Here is a 19,741-nt window from a genome sequence, read left to right as displayed (position 1 = left end):
GCGTTCCCCCCCCCCCCCCCCCCGGGGCCCCCCCGGGGCGGGGGCTAGCCGGCAGCGTGCCCGCGCGGTGCATCGTGGGAGGAGGCCGGGCCGCGAGGCGGCGGAGACGGCGGCGGCCGAAAGAGGCGGGGCGCCGCGCAGGTGGGACGCGGCCGGGGCGGGGGGGCGAGGCTCGGGGATCTCCGCGCTGTGGCGGCCGATCGGTGCCTGCCGCCGGGTGGTGCTGGGGTAGCCCGGGGGGAGAATCGGTGGGGGGCCCTGGGCGGCAAAATCCGGGCATAATGTGGAACGCAGGAGGCTCCCCCTGAGCACCAGGCAGCGCTGCTGTGCTGGGAGGTGCCTGAGTGCTGGCACAGGCTGCCCAGAGAGGCTGTGGGGTCTTCTTCGGGATCTCCAAAAGCCACCTGGACGTGGTTCTGGGCAGCCTGCTCTGGGTGGCCCTGCTTGGGCAGGGGCTGGGGCAGGTGCGCTCCTGAGGGCCTGCCAGCCTCCGCCAGTCCAGCCTTGCATTATCCCTTAGTCTGAGACCCTTCAGAAGCCCAGAAAATAGCAAGGTTTAACGTATGATTAGATTTTTAGTTGTGGAAGAATGTTGTTTTAGTCACTGGTAACGAAGAAAAAGCATCTTCCTCCAGGTACTGCTGCCCGTGGTGTCTGGCGTGCCCATGCCAGGTGCTAGGGTTCCTGAGTGCTGTGGGGACGGTTCAGTGCACAGCAACAGCCGTAGGTGGAAAAACTAAAATACCCGTTATACTTGAAAATATACTCAGAAATGCATATTTCTGACTTAATTGGAAGTTTCTTTCCGCTTAGTTTAAAATAGACCAAATAAGTAGGAAAGATTAGGACAAGTATGTTGCTAAGGCTGAGCACGTTACCATCTGTGCACGTATTAGTGAGCAGCACAACTGATGCATCAGGGTATGTTCTTAATTGCGTACTCCTGAGGATGGAAAAGCCTTCTTCTTTGGGTAGCATTAAATCATTGCTAACCGTGCAGTATGTTTTATGTATCTTCTATAAGACTGCTAGCTATAATTATGGGCTGCACATTATATTGCGGAAGTCATTACCTTGGGCCCATACATTTTGATATTTCCATGCTGTTATGTTAACATCTAAAACACACTTCATTTGTGTGTGCATATATGTGAATATATAAAAATAAACGAATGGAACTTTAGTCCTTTTTCTGCCATAATAACTTTGCGTGCAGTATCTCCATAAATCGCTTCTACTTCAATGTGAGGATTGCAAAGGGTTCTGAAGCTCTATCAGTCCGGAGGTTATTGTTACCAACTATTAATATTGTTTTTGATTGTTTGTTCTTAGTTTCATCATGAACTAAGTAATCATGATCGTTTTCAACGTATGTTTGCTTCATCCCGTCGCTGTTTTTTTCAGTGCGCTGTTTTTCCCCCTTTTAAATTACAACCAAGGATTATTTTAAGGTTACTTATTACTCATGATTTGTCATACCTGTGATAATAATGTCTTTCACTTAAAGAAACGAAAGTTGACAAAATTCATGAAGACATCTAAGCATTAAAAACTATTAAACAGTATTTTCAGGACTTGAAGGGCTGTGGGTGTGTAGAAAGAGCACATTCAAATAATATACCGAGTTGCCATTTGTTAGTCTTCATCTATATTATGTATTACTGCCTCATGCATTTACTTTTTCCTGTCCTAAAAATGCATGCATATCTAAGCATACCTAATTTCTAAGGGCAGAAAGTGCTTTGGGGGTTGGTTTGTCAGAAGCCTTGTATGTCTTAATCAGTAGTTGAGACTTAACCTGGAGTTATTTTCATTCTGTCTTCTGGGAAATACTACAGAAGTTGCTTTAAACTATGATCATCTTAGTTATCCATTATCACCTTCAGGACTTTCATTGACTTGTTAAGTTCTATAGCTTACACTAAATTAGAGCATGGCTTATTATTTGTTCTGATATGTTTTATCTAAGTTATGCCTTCTCTTTAGTTCCACCCCCACCCCCAAGACACTTACCTTGTGTTTCTTTATAGTCTTTTGCTATCTAATGTTTTTTGTATATGAGAAGCCCGTATTACATGCAAGTCAGATTTCTTCATTTTGAAGGAGCTAGCTTCATTCAGTACATACTTTCAAATTCTCTTTAGGAAGTTTTCTCCTTGAAATTTGGCAGGTTACAATGACTGCACCAAATAAAGCACTGGAGCTACAGCTGCAGATAAAGCAAAATGCCGAAGAGCTGCAGGATTTTATGAGAGAACTGGAGAGTTGGGAAAAAGATATTAAGGAAGTTGATTCTGAATTAAGGAAACAAAGTGGTGTACCAGAAGAGGTAAAAAATTTATGGACTTAAAATTTTTATTAACTCAGATATTCATTACGTGACAGTGTTTTTAATAGCTTCTTGTTCAGTTCTTTTTCCTCCCTCCCATGTCTAATGAAGAGTCATGCTACAGAAAGATACTCACTTCACAGATGTTTTATTTCAGAGAATCCAGTTAACTTCAGCAAAATTACATGTGTTGGCTTATAATTTATGAGTAGATGGTACAAGCTAACCCAACTGACTTGTTCCTCATCTGAAGTAGATCAAGGATTCCTGTGCAAACTGTTCCAACAACAAAGCTGTGGGGTTGTAGCTTCTGGAGGTCATGAATGCTTGGTGACAATAAGTGTTTAATCAGTTCCAAGTAGATCTAGGAGAATATTTCTATCTGTAGTATTACTGTTATTTATTGTGGTCTTTTAATACATTAATGCTATTTTTTCAGTGATACCCTGCAGAAAGTTGTGTTCTAAAACTTAACTTTGTATCATACGTAATACTTGTTATTACTATATATTGAAAGATTTATGCTTGTCTTTAGTGGTTTTGCAGAAATTCCTGAGAACAACTTGCTTAATGGATTTCTAAAGTCAAACTAGCCAGCAGATACAGATATTATAGAAATATTTCTATATATTTCTATTTAGAAATATAAATCTATATATATTACAGGAATATTATTAGAAATAGATACTATAGATTATTCAGTACAAGTGAATATTGTGTGTCTGTTTAGTAATAAATTACTTATTTCAATCTAGAATTTACCACCAATTCGAAACAAGGCTTTCAAGAAAAAGAAGAAGAGCAAAAGTAAAGTCCCGTCAAAGACAACCACTGAGGAAAACAAGAAAAACAAAATCAAGTCTTACGATTATGAAGCATGGGGAAAACTTGACGTGGTGAGTCAGGATATTTTCTTGTTAACTTAGTTTTCACTCTAGGTGCTTCTGTTTTGAAATCAGATCTACTTACTATACTGGATACTGTATGAACGTAGAAAGTAACTTTTTCCCCAAAAGGGGTTAACTGTTTAAAATGTGGAATAATGGGAAATAAATACTAAGGGTTCCTATTGATTGTGTTTTCATCCAGCAGATTTCTTTTCACTTAAAGTCAAATGCAATCTCTTATCAGTAGGTTTGTTAAAAGGTTGTTATTCCTGTAGAATATAAGACTAAATGTGTATTAGAAGTATTAGAAGATAAAAGTCTTGTTTGTGAAATGCAGAATGAAGAGGGCTTAAATAGTAGAGATTTTTAAACAGATGACTCATTTTCTTAGTCTTATTTATTTTTTATTGTTAAGTTATAATGATGATAATAAATTATTTTTTATGTTTTCAGGATAAAATACTGGAAGAACTTGATAAAGATGACAGTACTCATGATTCTGTGTCTCCAGAATCAGACTCTGAAGAAGATGGAATTCGTATAGATACAGAAAAGGCTCTTGCAGAGAAGGAAAAGGTAATAGCATTATAAACGTTTATTATCTACAAAATAGTAACTTGGACATAGGAGCATTTGTAACTTGTTTTAAAAGATTGTCTGCTGAGATGCAAGTTCTGCTGGAACGTGCCTGCTCTTCAGATTTTTTTAATGTCTGTTTTCCTGAGCATTATTCCAATATATAAAATTCTGACTGCATTTCTGTTTCTCCTCGTGACTGATTGCAGCAAAGGCTATCTCTCTACTTAATGTACACTTATAATGATCAATGTATTGGTGGATTTTTTTCATTAAAAAGTTGGACTGCTCTATAGAATTGCTGTATGGACCAAGCAGGCTTACTGGAGCTCAAGGTATAAATGCCCCAAGTGAAATCCCCAAGAACTTAAGATTATTCCCTTCATGAGGCCACTGTGTCTCTGAATGACGGAGAAACTCATGTCTCCACTGGCTTGGTAATAGCAAGTTGGTACCAGTTAAATTGTACCCTATTATGCAAATAAAATACAATGAGACCTATCTTATGCTTCACCTTTTTAATGGGCATAGCAAGGATTTCTTTGGATAAAAAGTAGAAATTCTTTGGTTGTTTTCAACAAGATGCTGATCAAACTTTGCCTTAGGGCAAGATTGTAAGTATACAAAACAGCTCTTCTCATTGTGATTATTCAAATCCGGGAGGAAGAAATAACAGATGCTGGTCATCTGGACAACATTTAAGACGTGTGGCAAACAATTTGCCACCTCTGAAAGCATTTCTGAAAGAAATACAATTCTGGTCTTTAGGTTTTCCTGGTATATAAGATGCTTATTGGGCACGTCATGCTCATCATCAAGGGTCTGTTGGAACTTGTTACAGACACGTAGTAGATCTTGGACTCAGCAATGTTTCTTTGCAAGAAAAATGAATGAATTCTCTAATGTTCCCACATCATATTTTTGTCATACGTGACAAATTCAAGCACCTGAGACATGTAGTCAAGCCAGGATAATAACTTTAGTCCTAATAATTTCCTTTTCAGAGCGAAAGTAATAATTTATTGTCTTCTGTCTTTTAGGTTCTTTCTTGTATATACCTCTTTATCTAAGACAGGAATACCCCAAAATCAAACAGGAACATCTTTCAGCAGTACCAACAGTACCAAATAACCAAGTAGCACTCCTTGTTGGCATAGGAAAATAATGAAAACATACTTTGGTGTTGTGTCACTAGTGAAAGCTTTACCTATTTGTTCTGTGTTAATGCTTCTTTGGTTTCTAGTGTTATGAAAAGTTTCATTTGTATGAGAGTTCCTTCCTCCCAGTCTTGGGCGTGCTAGGAGGCCAATATTGGAAGGTTCTGTTAATCCTGTTGCATGCTGAATACTTAGTATCTGTGATCTGATACCATTGTGGAAGTCTTTTCAGGACTTTCCCAGATGGTTAGTAACTAGGAGAAATCTGAATTGTAATAATACTAGGTGAAATGAATAATGAGCATCAGATCACCTGAGCTACATCTATGTGTGAGGTAGATAGTCTAAGATAGTTATGTAGAAATTAATGAGGTTCTGAGAAAGTGTATTTAAAAATAATCATCTGATACCATCTGGCAGTCCATACTTATCTTCAGTAGAATTTCTTAGTGGTTTGTTTTGTTTCTAAATTGCCTGCATGCATGACATCTGCCTACTTTCCCTACTGCTGTGAAATTCCCAGATGTATAATCTGCATTCTACACAAAGGAGAAATTGAGATATCTGTGACTGTTATCATTTTAGCAGCAGTGAAGGAGATGAGGGTATTTGAAATAAAAGCTGTGTCCTAGAGGAGAAGCAAATTAGAATATTTACCTAGGAAAGGGTCCCAGATGTCAAATCTACTCCCTAAAACCTGAAAAAAAAAAACTTCAATAAATTTCTGTGGCAGTTCAAACAGCTTTGTATGTGCTGCTTCTGCATTTGTAGAAATGACCTACAAATACTGAAAATTAGCATAATAAGAACAATTTACTGTATAAATGATGGTAAATATTTAGGATGGAATATTTAGTATTTTAGTTACAAGAAGTTTCACAGTAAAGCAGTAATTTGTGAGAGATGTTAAAAAAAAAAAACAACATTTGAGCATTCTAAAATACAAGCTTTGATTACTGATTTTTTGGTTAAAAAAGAACAAAAATCTATCTACACTGTAATTTGTTAATTACTATTTTCTATTTACAGGGTAACAACTACTTTAAACAAGGAAACTTTGATGAAGCTATAAAATGCTATACTAGGGGGATGCATTATGATCCATACAATCCAGTATTGCCCACAAACAGAGCATCTGCTTTTTATAGAATGAAAAAGTAAGACCTATATTGTTAAATCCTTAATACTTTTTTTCTTTGACATGCTACCTTCAGTTTTCTTAATGTGTGTGTGTTTTTAGCTTTTGATTATATTACTTATCATACTGTAATATGTAGGTCTATGTAAGGCTGGTTTCAAACTTGCTTTGCTGTTTCAGAGTATAATAGGAATTGCTGTGACAAGGAATCTGGTAGTCTGTCATCTGTTTTCCTTCTGTACTTTCATGCTTGAAGTTTGTCACCTTCTGTGTTACAGCACAAGACTTCAAAAAAAAAAGTTTACCACCCAATTTGTCTTTGTGGCTCTATGACTTCTATTTTTAACGCTTTAATTTCTTTCAGGGGAAGAAAGGGTATAGGGGAGTTGGTTATTCTTTTTGTTGCAGTAGAGATTGCTGACATCTGTTTTCCTTTCCTTTTCTCATGTGTTTGGAATCAAGAGTTGTTTAAACACTTGTTCCTATACCCCTTGTGAAGCCTGAAAAATTTTCAGTTTAGGAAGGACCTATAAAGTTTTATAGTAACTTGATGAGGTTTTGGCTTTTGTTTTCTAGATGTGTTCAAACTAACTCACTCTTCTTTTAATAGGTTTTCTGTTGCAGAATCTGATTGTAATTTAGCACTTGCTTTAGATAAAAATTACATAAAGGCTTATTCCAGAAGAGGGGCTGCTCGCTTTGCTTTGAAAAATCTTCAAGGTGCTAAAGAAGGTGGGTTGTCTTTAATCATTCCTTAAAAAACATTCACGTTGTTTATCTGTGGGCTTGCCTAAAGCTTGTGTGATTGGTGTATTTGGCATAGGAATTTTTCATATTCTGTAAACAAAAATAATGAAATACCATATTGTACCTTCTGCGAAGGTGAAATTCAAGCAGCAAGTCTAAATGATTACCATAGATGTCCATAGTTAAAGAATAATTCAGTATTAAATATCTTAGAGTAATGTGTCTGTAATACCATGATTTTTAGGTAATTACAGAAAAGGGTCATCTCCAAAAGAATGCTCTTATTTTATTCTGTGGTTACAGGCCTGTAATTCATACCTGAAATGTTGTTTTCTGATCTTCTCACAGATTATGAAAAAGTTTTAGAGCTGGATGCAAACAACTTTGAAGCAAAAAATGAACTGAAGAAAATTAATCAGGTAATAAGGTTAATAAGCCCCAACATAAATTAATATATCCTGTTTAGTTTGTATTGATTTATAACAAGAAATGAATTCAACAGTCTCATAGGCTTTTTCTGGCACTTGAAGTTCTCTGAAGTTAAAATGTGTAATTTAATGTCTTCTAGTTTTGGAGAGTATGCGTACATCAGTGTAATGGTGGGTTGGCAGATTATGACTGTACGTGTACACCAGCCTCTCTGGCTTTATCTTCTTCCATCAACTTCTTTCAACTTCAAGTTTTTTCAACTTCTTGTGTTAATGATTTTTTTTAAAGTATTTTGGTACAAGGTAGCAGTACATCTGCAAAAACTGATACGTTCTCTTGGTAGCAGAGTAAAGCTAAACTGCTAGCGTGCTTGTGGTTCCACTGCTTGCTGTGCTATGCCAGACCAGAAAGTCAGTTTAAGCCTAGCAGAACAGAAACTCTGCTGCAAGTCTAACCTCTTATGACAGGGAGAGAATGCTTATTATTATGACCTTAATGCTAGATACTCTTACATTTTATTATCTCTTCAACTGTAGTTTTGAAAATCCTTGATAAAGTTTATTTTCAAATGAAGACCCAAAGTCTCTCATAATTGATGAAATGGAAAGTAACTGAAGAATCTGTGAATCAGGATTATATAGACAGTTCTCATGGATCATTTTACACTGTGCTGCAGAAATTACATATCTTCTATTTCCCAAGTAATATTCTGACTCGTAGTCCCCCATGGAAATATGTTTTTGAGAACGACTTAGAATGATCTCTTCAGCTTGTGTCCAGCCTTGGACACATTTCTTGTGTCCAGAAATGTAAGAACATTTCTGTTAAAATGCTTGGCAGATTTTTACTTCTTAAAAGTTAAGAATTTATTGTAACTTCTCTTCTGATAATGTGTGAGGGAAATACATACTAAGAAACAACATCTTTGCAGGCTCTATCATCAAAAGAAAGCTCAAGACAGAAGGAGAGTGAAGATGCAGTTAAACCAGAATTAACAGACAAAGAGAAGAGGTGCATTGAAGACGAGCAGCTTAAGCAGAAGGCTGTTACAGAAAAAGATCTTGTAAGTTGCAACCTCTAATGGAAGAGGAGAACTAGCAAACTAGAGCATTGTCTTTTGCTGTTAGCTATGCAAAAGCTCAAATGAAAGTTGATTCTGTGCTGAACATCATAAATACAGTCAGCTTGATATGCCCTTAATTGCTGTTTCAAGCTCTATTAGTGGTGGGAGGAAGGGGGAGTAGGATTCAGTTCTGTTTGGAATCTTCTGGGGGAATAATTGCAAGCTTGCTTTTAGAGCCTGATTTGTACATGATAAATTTCACATATATAGAAAGATAAAATTAGAACTATATTTTACAAATAGCCATTTGTCCAGTATTATGTGCATCTTTACTCTTGTCCAACTAGGATTGTAGACTATCTTTTTTTCAAACTACTGATGACATGGTGAAATGTAGTTAAAAGAACTTCAGGGAGTACAGGCAACAACAATTAATGATTTCTGCATGTATTATCTTGACTCATAGTTGGCTTGTTGATTTTTCTCCCTCCCCACCACTGCAATTAAGAAATAACTTTACCTACTAAACGATAGTTTTCTTACTATTCTCTTATCTACTTAACTTCTGACTTTTTATGTTTTCAGTTTTCCTTTACTGGTTGTAAGAGGTTAGTAGGCTTAAGATTAGTAGGAAAAGAATGAAAGCATACATTAGGTAGGTAAAAGGAACAAAAAGGGGCCACAGTAACAAAATGCTATTAGCTTTGGCTAGAGAGCTATTAACTTTGGGTACAGTGTGGCTTATAGTGTGCATCAAGAGTAAAGAAATATTATAGGTGTGTCATCTTCTCTGCTACTACTTTCCTCACTGGCAAAAAAAAAAAAGGCTGCAATTTGGACTTAACAGGATCAGTGTTGCGAGGAACAGGCCCACAGTTATTCAGCTCTTCTGTTAACAACATACGGTACTAGACTAAAATTTCTTTACTCTGGCACCTCTTTGTTCCTTTGCCTACTTGATGTAACCTTTCGTTCTTTTCCAACTAATCACCTTAAACTGTACAGATAGCATTATTTTTAATCCATGAAGTACTGGAAAAAATTAAGAGTTTTTTGTGGTCTGCCTCCAAAGAGTTTAGATATGGAAAAAATGTCATACCTGTCTTGAAATTTGTTCTTTGTGATCCATCTTCTTGATATTGTGACCCTGTCTTCTAAAAAGAAAAAAAAAAATAACTAATTGCATTAGATCTTAACATTACCTTTTCTCCTAACTTAAATATAACAGGGTAATGGTTATTTCAAAGAAGGGAAGTATGAGGCTGCAATAGAATGTTATACGCGTGGTATAGCAGCAGATGGCACCAATGCACTTCTGCCAGCTAACAGAGCCATGGCCTATCTCAAGATTCAAAAGTAAGTAGGATTGCATGTACTATATTGTTTCCTTATTTCTAATATAAGAAATTCTATGCCTAGTTCTGAACTAGAAGGAAGAATGATCCAGCGGGTTTTCACCCAAGTTTCATTAGTCACTTGTTCTAATTCTTTCTAGAATTCAGAATGGAATAAATCATACTGAAAACAACAAAGGAGTTAAAAACAACTGAATATGTGGGATCTTACAAAGTGTATCATAGGAAAGAAGTTCTGAGAAAATAACATTTCAAATGATAGTGAAACCTAAGTGATTTTTTAAAAAAAATTGACTTTTCATTCTTTCACGTGTAAAATTCTATGTATTTACCTCTTTCAAAGGACCTGCCCCTTTGTCTTTTTTGATTATAAAAACAGTCAGCTACTAAGAGTTGCTCAGCCTGAAAAAATGCATTGCAATTGCTAACTTGAAAAGGAATGGGTAGGAGCTTTTCCTCATAAAGAAGTCATCTGAAAAAATTTCTGTGTATGTGTAACTTCTTTAAGTAAAGTTTTCTCACATAATCCAGTATCAGTAGGAAATACATACTTTCTACCAAATGAGCGAAATTCCATATGACCATTTTTGAAGTCTTTGAATTTTGCTTTTTTTTTTTGTTTTGACTCCCTGTTAGTATGGGAGTTCAAATGTTTTAAACTGATGATAGCATGAGAAGCAGAGAGCTGAATGTTTTATCAGTCATCTCTTCTAATGTGTTGTGGCTGACCATGTACAGACAATGCACTGATCTCAAATTATGCAATTATGAAGAAGGCTGCATGGGTACTATTTCTGTTGAAGCCATAGAGGGTACCATAATGCAAGTAATGTCAGAGAATCAGAGGAAGTGATACTCTACTTGAATGGCCAAGAAGAAAACTGATAGTGTGAGCTAAACTAGTGTGTTGTTTACACTTCAAAGAGGACCCAAGCATAAAATGCAACAAAAGCTCATTGGTATTCTCATGAGTTCTATAGGTTTTTGACAGCTGCAAAAAATACTGTTTCTGTAAATTTAATGGTAGATTGAAGGAGGAGAGAAAAGGAATGAACAAAAATACTTTAATATTCACACTGTGGAGTCATGATCAAACATAATTGGAATGAGGAAATTTGATCTTAGAATGAAAGCAAATGACCTTAATATAAGAATATGCTGACTTATGATTTCTGATATTGTTAAGAATATGCTCACTTCTTTATTTTTGTTCTGTGTTTTGGATCAGTGGTATATATTTATCTGTATATAGGTAATTAAGGTCTTCATATTTTAACTTTTGTGTAGCTCTGTCTTTTAAGTTGAAATTATTTTGAAACTGATTATTAATTTTCTATTATTCTTTTGCTGAGATATGAAGAGGCAGAAAATGACTGCACACAAGCTCTGCTGTTAGATGCCTCCTATTCTAAAGCTTTTGCCAGAAGAGGGGCTGCAAGAGTTGCTCTTGGAAAGCTAGAAGAAGCTATGCAAGGTATGAAGCTGAATTAGTATGTGTGATGGGTAGAAGGATGTAAGTAGAAGATAAGTAGGCAAGTAAAAGGAGGTCCTGATTTTGTTTTTAATCTTCAAATAGCAATTAAATAATGTGCTGACTGAGGTTTCAGTACAAAAGTTAGATGAATAGGCTTTGTTTTTCATTGAATATCTATAAAACCTTTTATATTGGTATTCATATAATAGGAAGACAGGTTTGTGTGAAATTACAATTGCTACTTAATAGTAATAGTTTGAAAATTCATTTAAAAGTAGATTAGGGTAGATATTAGGATGATTTACCTGTCTTTAATGATTTTATAACTATGAAAACAAATGGGAGGTATAAAAATTTCCCATTGGAAAAATTGAATTCACAAATTTCAATTTGTAAGTTAAAATGCATGCATTTTTCATATGTTGTCTTTCACTCAGATTTTGAAGCTGTTCTGAAGCTGGAACCTGGAAATAAACAAGCAATAAATGAACTCACTAAAATAAGAAATGTATGTACACCAATGATTTTTTAATGTACACCTACAGTAATAGATTTTTTTTTCATTCTTTATGTACATTTTAACAAAAAATTATTTCTGAAACTTGCAGTCTTTCAGGGAAAATTACTTTTTTTTCTTTTTTCAGGAATTAGCTGAGAAAGAACAGTTAGCTCAAGAATATAAAGAATATCCTGCAGTATTGATAAAAGAAGAAGAAATAAAGAATATAGTGAAGCTCATTGATGATCCATTACTCCTGAAATCAACAGTGAGTTTTTTTAAAACTTTGTGAATTGTTGTCTATAATGATGGAAAAAGTAGAGTTTAAGTTACAATCCGCTTCTTGTGTCTTCTGATAGATATATCCTGCATGTGGAAATATCAAAAGTTCAGAGATTTACTCATGATATTTTTTCAAGAATGTAACTTCTGCATTTCTGTGAGTTCAACAGTATCCATACTGTAAACAGTGCTGTATAGGAAACACAGTATATGTATATATCAATAGTATGAAAAGGGGAGGCAACTCCACAACCCTCTTCTGGGTCCTAACATTATATCTGGGAGTAAATGGGTGGCAGTTCGGTCTAATGTTTGACTGCAGGCTTGAGAAAGCTCTGGGTAAATGTCCCCTCTCTTTCATCAGCTGTTTCCAGTTCCTATGGTAACTACTGTAGTAACAAGGCATGTTGCATACCTATTTCGTATGTTGGTATCACTCAGGGCTACTGCAATAGCTTTGAGCCTGCAGTTTCATCCATGTATGCTGTGAAATAGCTGGATTTTTTTTTTTCAATAAGCAATATTTTTAAAGTGAATTATCATTCTGACTATAACCGCTGAGTTACATATGACAAAATACGATACAGAGTATGCATTCTTGTGTAAATACAAAGTGTGCTTAAAATGTGTGGCTAGTTTTAGTAGGAAATGTGATTATTTTGATACCTTTCTTTAAAGTATTATATGTTCTCTATAGCCAGATACTATATTAAATACATATACTATTACTATCTTTAGAAATCTAAATTTATTGTGAAGTAGCTGAAATATAACAACTGATTATATTCAGTTTTGAGTTTGGCTGCTAAGTTGAGATATTAGGTGGCTTTTTTCTGTGTAATTCTGTAAAGGTAGAACAAGTACAGACTGAGTATCTGTGTTCTTTGTACTGCCCAAGGGAGAACTGTAACTGTCTCATATCCAGTAGGCACTCTTAGCACAATGATGAGATGGCATATTGTCAAAGCAAACCATATATTGTCTGTTCTTACCAACCATACAGGGCTTTTTGGGCAAAATTTAAAGCAGTTTGCAAATTGTTGTGAAGACTTGCAGTGGGATTATGTTAGAGCTGGGCAGAGAAATCTGCCATCTCTAAAAGTATAAATTGTTGAATATGTTTAGTTTAACCATGTGTATTTGCATCGATATTCATGGAGCAATTTAGATTCTGTTCATGTTCAGCAAAGAATTCCAAAGTTCCACTAACTGGTGCCTCATAAAACCTAGGAAGGTGGTGGTAGGTGATGATCAGAAATAATGGTGATCATGCAGAGATAAACAAGTTGAAACATTTTAATTACTCAGCGTGTTCTCCAGTGGTAGGATTAATTACCTTGTGTTGTATGTAACTTGGTCAGCCAGGAGGCCTGAGTTACAAATACTTATCTCATAATATGAAGTTTTAGAGATAAGGCATATGTTTATGGGTACTTCTTCAACTAAATTACAAAGCTTGATCAGGTCATTGGTCAAAATATATAGTATCCTTGCCACCTCAGCCTTTTTAGATGGGGGCAAAACCCTCAAAAGCTTTTTTCTGTTACTGGAAAAACAGAATACAGACTGAGATACAGTAGGGGTACGCTAGTTTATGACAAATTGAGCAAATGAGCATATAAGACTTCCTGTAAAATGTCATGAAGCTTCATTATTTTGCCATTTATCTTTACTGGAAGTGTCTTCTGTGTGTTCCAACACACATGAGACTGGTTATGATGAAATTGTTTAATTATAAACATCAGTTTATCTGTATACATTTACGCTGAAATAAAGACTTACGCACATGACATCAGTTTTGTGTTCTGTTTAGAAGCCTTTGCGAACAATACCCATTGAAGAAGTTGATGACGACATGCCAAATAGTGATTTACCTAGCACTACTTCTTTTGTTAATAACTGTACAAATTTGACAAGTATTGAAGCTACAGAGAATCTGGATCAGGATGATCACTTAACTACAATGGACATTCCAAAAGCAAAGCAATTGAAAATAGAAGAAATCACTGATACATCACCGTTACAGTAAGTACAAAAATTCTGATCCTCTTTTAGAAAGGTAGATGTAGTTGAAATATAATTTCATTCTCAAATTTCTACATGTAATGAGGTATATAACATAATTTGGAGAATTTGAATTTAAAAAAATGCACAAAGAAGCATGCAGTTCTTACATGTCTGTTTCTTTGATCAAGTAATGGTAGAAACAAGTAAGGTCTATTAGTGTCATATGGAAAACTAGTAGTTGCTCTTACATTTCAAAGAGGAAGAAACTTGTAATATTTTCCCATATGCCATATTCTCTTCCTCGTGCACTGTATCTTTCCTTTCTGTGGCTTGTATTTTAATATTTTAGAGTAGATTCTTAAGCAGAATTCAAACATTCTTTGGACACCAGTTATGTGAGAGAAAATGAACAGGTCACAACTCTGTCACAAGGAACAGCGTCACAACTCTCCTGAGCAGATATTTGATAACTTTAGATTTGCTCAGGGTTCCTGAGTTCCACTATGTTAGCTGGATGAACTTAAGTGTGGCTGAAGTATTAAAGCAGCTAGCCCAGCTTTCTCCGACTGAGTGTCACAACTCTACTTGTTACCTGCTTAGGAAATGTCTATATACTATTGTTAATCTCATTGTCTTAATAGTTAATACTTCTATGGAATCCTAATTGAAGACTTTGTGAGGACCATTTCTCCTTTCCTTTTTCAGCTCAGTCAGATGGATTTACTATGAGATGTTGAAGAAAAAAGTAAATTTCTTAGTCATTTTATAACTTCTAAGAAAATAAATGGACTTAACTGACAAATTATAGGACAAAATAATTCCACTGTAACCAGTATTGAAATTGAAACAGTTTGCTCACTTGCCATGGTACTGTGGTTTAACCTCAGGTGAACCTTCAGCTCAGTCAGATAATGACAGAACAAGGGAGAATTTTTTTTAAAAGTAAAAGAGGGGAGATTAGATTAGAGGTTTGGAGGAAATTCGTCACTCAGAGGATGGTGAGGCACTGGAACAGGTTGCTCAGAGAAGCTGTGGATGCCTCATCCCTGGAGGTGTTCAAGGCCAGGCTGGATGGGGCTTTGGGCAGCCTGATTTAGTGGGTGGCATCCCTGCCAATGGCAGCAGGGTTGGAACTGAGCGACCTCTAAGGTCGCTTCCAACCCAAACCATTCTATGATTCTATGAACCTGTCAGGCAGCTAAGTGCCACCCAGCCACTCACTCGTGTGCCCCTCAGTGGGATGGGGGAGAAAATGGAAAAGGGTAAAACTTGTAGGCTGAGATAAAGACAGTTTAATAAGACGGAAAGAAAAGAAATCAAAATATAAAAAGACAAGTGATGCGCAGTGCTGCTGCTCACCACTAGCTGACCAGTGTCCAGACAGTACCCAAACAATGGCTGCCTCATTGGCCAGCGCCCCCCAGTTCTATTACTGAGCATGATGTCCATTTGGGTCAGCTGTCCTGTGTCCCCTCCTATCCCCTTATGCCATCTCACTGTTAGTGCAGCATGAGATACAGAAAAATTCTTGACTCAGCAATTACTGATCAGCAGCAACTAAAACTTCAGTGTGTTATCAAAATAATTTTCATCCTAAAACCTAAATGTGTTTTATCACCATAGAAACTACTGAGAGGAAAATTAACACCATCCCAGCCAAACCCAGGACATGTGGTTATTTTGCATTATGAAAGTGCAGAAAATGTAGTATTTTTTGTAGCTGCATATGGTAGAAATCTGTACCACAAAATGCAGTTACTCCCAGAAAGAGAACTGCTGAGTATATTCATAAGTACTTGTAGTTTTTCAGATAGGATTAATCAAGTATCTTTTGTATGCTGCATGATTTTTTGATCTTTTACTTGTTTGTTTAGATACTTGGTTAAACTAAAATACATTAACATGTAAAACTTTAATGTTATTTTAGATTTTTTAGGATTTGAAAGGTCTCCTGTTAGTTCTTAGTGCAAGATTTCCTTAAATGTTTTCTGGATTACATATTTTGAAATCTCTCTGAAGGCTTCCTGCTAGTGTGAAAGGAATTCCAGTGTTGCATCCATCTTCCACTATGAACAAGCAGGCAGAAAAAGAAATCAAAGCATCATATAGATCTGCTTCGCCAGTCCCTGCCATTCCTGCAAATTCTTTCCAGCTTGAATCTGATTTCAGGAAGCTGAAAGACCACCCAGAAAAACTGTATTTGTACCTGAAGGTATGAAATGTGGTATTGTCTGACAGTACTTTGATAGCATCAACCTAGGTGAAACGGGTAGCTATGTTAGATTGTCTTAGCAGTGTGAAATACTCCCTTTCTTTAATCGCCTTCACATAATTATTAGTGTGATCTGCATCTGAATAGTTCTTGTGAGTCTGACTTTTCACATACCTCATGTAGAGTACAGTCTCTCTATAATCTGTCTTCTTTTAAGCATAGGTCTTAAGTCTGTAAACACGTGAATATGTCAGTAGCAATGTGAAATTCTATTTTTTTTACAAATGAATGCTTCTAGGGTAATCAGACATAGCAAAATTCTTCTCTCTTTAAATGGAAAAAATACTTGAAACACATCAGTCTACTTAATATCTGCTTCTGCTGATGTGTATATATAAATATTGCCAAAAATTGCTTAGAATCATTTTTTAAAGGAATGAAGCAATAATCTCAAGAAAAAATTAAAACCAGACAGAAGTCATAAAGAGTAATTTCTTTGTTTTCATGCATTTCCAGCATTGCCCAAGACATCTGAAATATTCATTTATAATTCTTATGAATCAAATATATTTTTTGCCTAAATAAAATACCTTTTTTAATTCTCCCAAAGCAAATAGAGCCTTCGTTTTATCCAAAACTGTTCCAGAAATCCTTAGATCCAGACTTGTTTAACCAGATACTGAAAATCCTACACGACTTCTACATTTTGTAAGTTAAGCTTCACTTTTGTTGTATGTTGCTTGTTGCTATTCCTCTCCTTCCCCTAACTTTTGGGCTTACAAAATTATTTTGAGTATGTAGAGTTCTTAATTACCTGCTAGAATTTTACAGTATATTGTAGTAAATGTATAGGAGCTACAAGTCCTAATATGAAAGGAGTGACAATTTGTTCTGAAATTTCTATCTGTGCTACCATTTGATTCTTAAAGATCATTTACCTCTTGGAGGCAGTTTGTTACATGGCTTATGCTGTGAGCATGCATTCAAAATGCTGTTAAGTCTTTGTTTTATGGAGAAAAGCAAATGTAAATGAATATTAGGCTTTTTCTCAGTTTCTGTAAATACACATCATTTGTGTGAGGAGGTATGGTCCTATATTTGTGGTATGACTTAAAAAGGCTAGGAAGTTGAAATTGTTTGCAGTAAGGTAAAAGGCATTTGTTCTGTAGGGTGACAGAACTAGTTATGAAATAAAAACTTTTAGTTGTTAGTACTTGTAGCAAAGATGGTGCTTGCTTACTACTGCCTGTCATCCAGAAGAATATAAAATTAACAAAATCTAGGAATTGCCTATACAGATAATGTCAGTAGCTGTAATGAGGTGCTTGTTACAGCAAGGTGAAAGCATTAAATCATTTAATAACTATTCTGTACATTAACAGAAATCACTTTGCATCAGTCCATTTTTTTGTACTTTGCTCTGGGTCTGTATTAAAAGGATGCTTGGCTAAATATTTGTGGTTTTGGCTCTCTGCTAAGTCAGTGGAAGGATGAACAGGAAAGATGAGAATGGGAAAGGAATTCCACTGGTCCTTTCATTTCCTGAAGTCTTTAATATTGCTTGCAGCTATTGAACCTTTCTAATCAACAGTAGTTATTCTTACGTTTCTAATCTTCTTCAGGAAAGAGGAGCCATCACTCATCCTTGAAGTCCTCCAGAGGCTATCTGAATTAAAAAGATTTGATATGGCAGTAATGTTTATGTCAGGCTCAGAGAAAAAAAGTAAGTAGTTCAGTACCATCTTCTAAAAATTGGTTTGATACTGTATTTTGCAAGAAACGTGCAAGAGAGTGCTACTCTTGTTTATTCCATTAAATAATAATTTAAGATTAGTTACTTGTCTAATTCAGTGCTTTTTGATTGCTTTAGAAGCCAATATGAAAATATATCATTTTTCTTAAATCTTCTGATCATTTATTAAGACTTGAAAAAACACAGCTAAATCCTTCTGGTTTTGTCAGTTATACCACCACATTTTACTCTGATAAAATAACTTTTCATTACCATTTCAGTTTGTAACTGGCAATGCTACAAACTTACGAATTTGTATGAAGTCTTATATGTCAGGTCAAGGTGTACCAATTACAGTTTTCACAGCTATGACCACTTCAGCAATTATGATTTTAGTGTTGGCAAAAAGGCAAATGTTTCCTAACCTCTGATCCTGTTTGCCTCTGTGCAGCTCTTGAGGTGTTATTTAAATTAGTTTGCAATCCAGGCTGACTCTGGCTTGAATTCCAGGTTTATAAAACTGGTTTTCATGTCAAACATTTCTTATTTACCACACCAGACAGACTATGTAACAGTGAGACACTTATAAGCCAAACTTTTCTTCAGGAACAAGTAATGTTAGATTTACTGTCTACAACTGAGTTTCACTAATAACTATTATAATTTGAAAATTTTATATGAATCTCCTTAAAATAAAATTACTTGTTTGACTTCCTGAAGTGCAAGTCAATTCCATTCAGGAATTGCCTTCACACCGTAACCTGATGTAAGTTTTATCTGCCATCTGGCATTAACTTTTATCTTCCACGTTTAATGGTGTAGTGCCAAGATAGTAAACAAAATAAAATCTGTCTGTTTACATTGTCAGTATTGCATATCCATTTAAGGAAATGTTGTTAGGCAATTCATGAGCATCAAAACAGAGGGCTTCTCTTTGCTACTTTTCTTTATCCTCTGAGTAATTCTAAGAACTTACTCATATTTCAACTGTATAATGCTGAAAACCTGTACTCACAGAGGAAAGTTGGACTAATTTACATTCTGTTAATTGCTAAAATAATGGTTTGTGTTGGGATTTTCTTTTACAGTTACACAGGTATTGTTCAGTCATATGAAACACATGGGATTGAAAGATACTCAGGTTGAAGACTTGGAGAAGAAATATGGCATTTTCTCTTAGTGAGTTCACTGACATTAAGCATGTAAATTGCTCTGTTACCACTTTTTTTCATGTGGAAATCAGCTGAAGAGGCCTATAAAGACTGGAGTTCTGTTGCTTTTGTATAAGTGATGAAAATTGTTAAACTTGATTCACCAAAATGGCAAGTAGCTGGAGAAAGTTCTGCCAGCACATTTGCTTTCTGGCACCTGAAACAATACAGATCTACATTCTTCAGTGGAATCAGTTTGCCAAAAAAACAATTGGGTCGATTGGCATTCAGGATTATGACTATAGGTAAAGATCTCTATTAGAAAGAAAAAATATATTTATAAACATCTTTTTTGGTAAGAATTAAATAGTGTATATTACAACCTTGCATGTTTTTGTTGTTGTTTTTTTAGAAATTAAACATTGAGTTGAAAATACAAAATGTTGTCTTTTTCTTACTCCGGTGCCTAAATCACTCTTCTCTAAGGACAGACCATGCCATAACATACAATATGCAAAGAGAACCTGAGTTACAATAAACAAAATTCCAGAATTCCTTCACCTTATCCAAAACCATTAACAACTGAGATGTTCCTGTAAACCTCAACTGTGATTGCAGAATAGAAAGTCAAATACTATGAAATTAAAAAATATGGAGAAAAACACTTTTGTCTTTGGAGAGTACTTCTACAATAATCTCAAAT

The 19,741-nt window shown here is 35.6% G+C and overlaps 1 protein-coding gene and 1 long non-coding RNA gene across 3 annotated transcripts; one reads left to right on the top strand and one right to left on the bottom strand.

Moving 5' to 3' along the window:
• Positions 1–44: 44 nt before the first annotated feature.
• Positions 45–19,420, top strand: RPAP3 (RNA polymerase II associated protein 3). 2 transcript variants are annotated; one of them, XM_035336370.1, is made up of 17 exons: positions 45–141; positions 2,171–2,329; positions 3,085–3,225; positions 3,670–3,792; positions 5,979–6,106; positions 6,698–6,819; positions 7,183–7,253; positions 8,195–8,326; positions 9,555–9,682; positions 11,034–11,155; positions 11,593–11,663; positions 11,800–11,922; positions 13,750–13,961; positions 15,963–16,155; positions 16,766–16,863; positions 17,778–17,878; positions 18,976–19,420. In XM_035336370.1, exons 2-17 carry the CDS (start codon positions 2,177–2,179, stop codon positions 19,065–19,067), a joined length of 2,010 nt encoding a protein of 669 aa, XP_035192261.1. In that variant the 5' UTR covers positions 45–141; positions 2,171–2,176; the 3' UTR covers positions 19,068–19,420. The 2 variants fall into 2 exon arrangements, with proteins under 2 accessions (XP_035192261.1, XP_035192268.1); XM_035336377.1 differs by having other exon boundaries at positions 17,778–17,882.
• Positions 2,540–12,782, bottom strand: LOC118172494. The gene is made up of 3 exons (XR_004753724.1): positions 12,642–12,782; positions 3,299–3,302; positions 2,540–2,551 (listed from the first exon to the last, which is right to left on the bottom strand). It is a non-coding gene; the product is annotated as an uncharacterized LOC118172494 (long non-coding RNA).
• Positions 19,421–19,741: the final 321 nt, after the last annotated feature.

Source organism: Oxyura jamaicensis, chromosome 1 (genome assembly GCF_011077185.1).
Source record: "Oxyura jamaicensis isolate SHBP4307 breed ruddy duck chromosome 1, BPBGC_Ojam_1.0, whole genome shotgun sequence".
In the NCBI taxonomy this organism is placed as follows: Eukaryota; Metazoa; Chordata; class Aves; order Anseriformes; family Anatidae; genus Oxyura; species Oxyura jamaicensis.
Note: the sequence above shows the minus strand (reverse complement) of the source record. Positions and strands in the feature narration are given on the sequence as shown.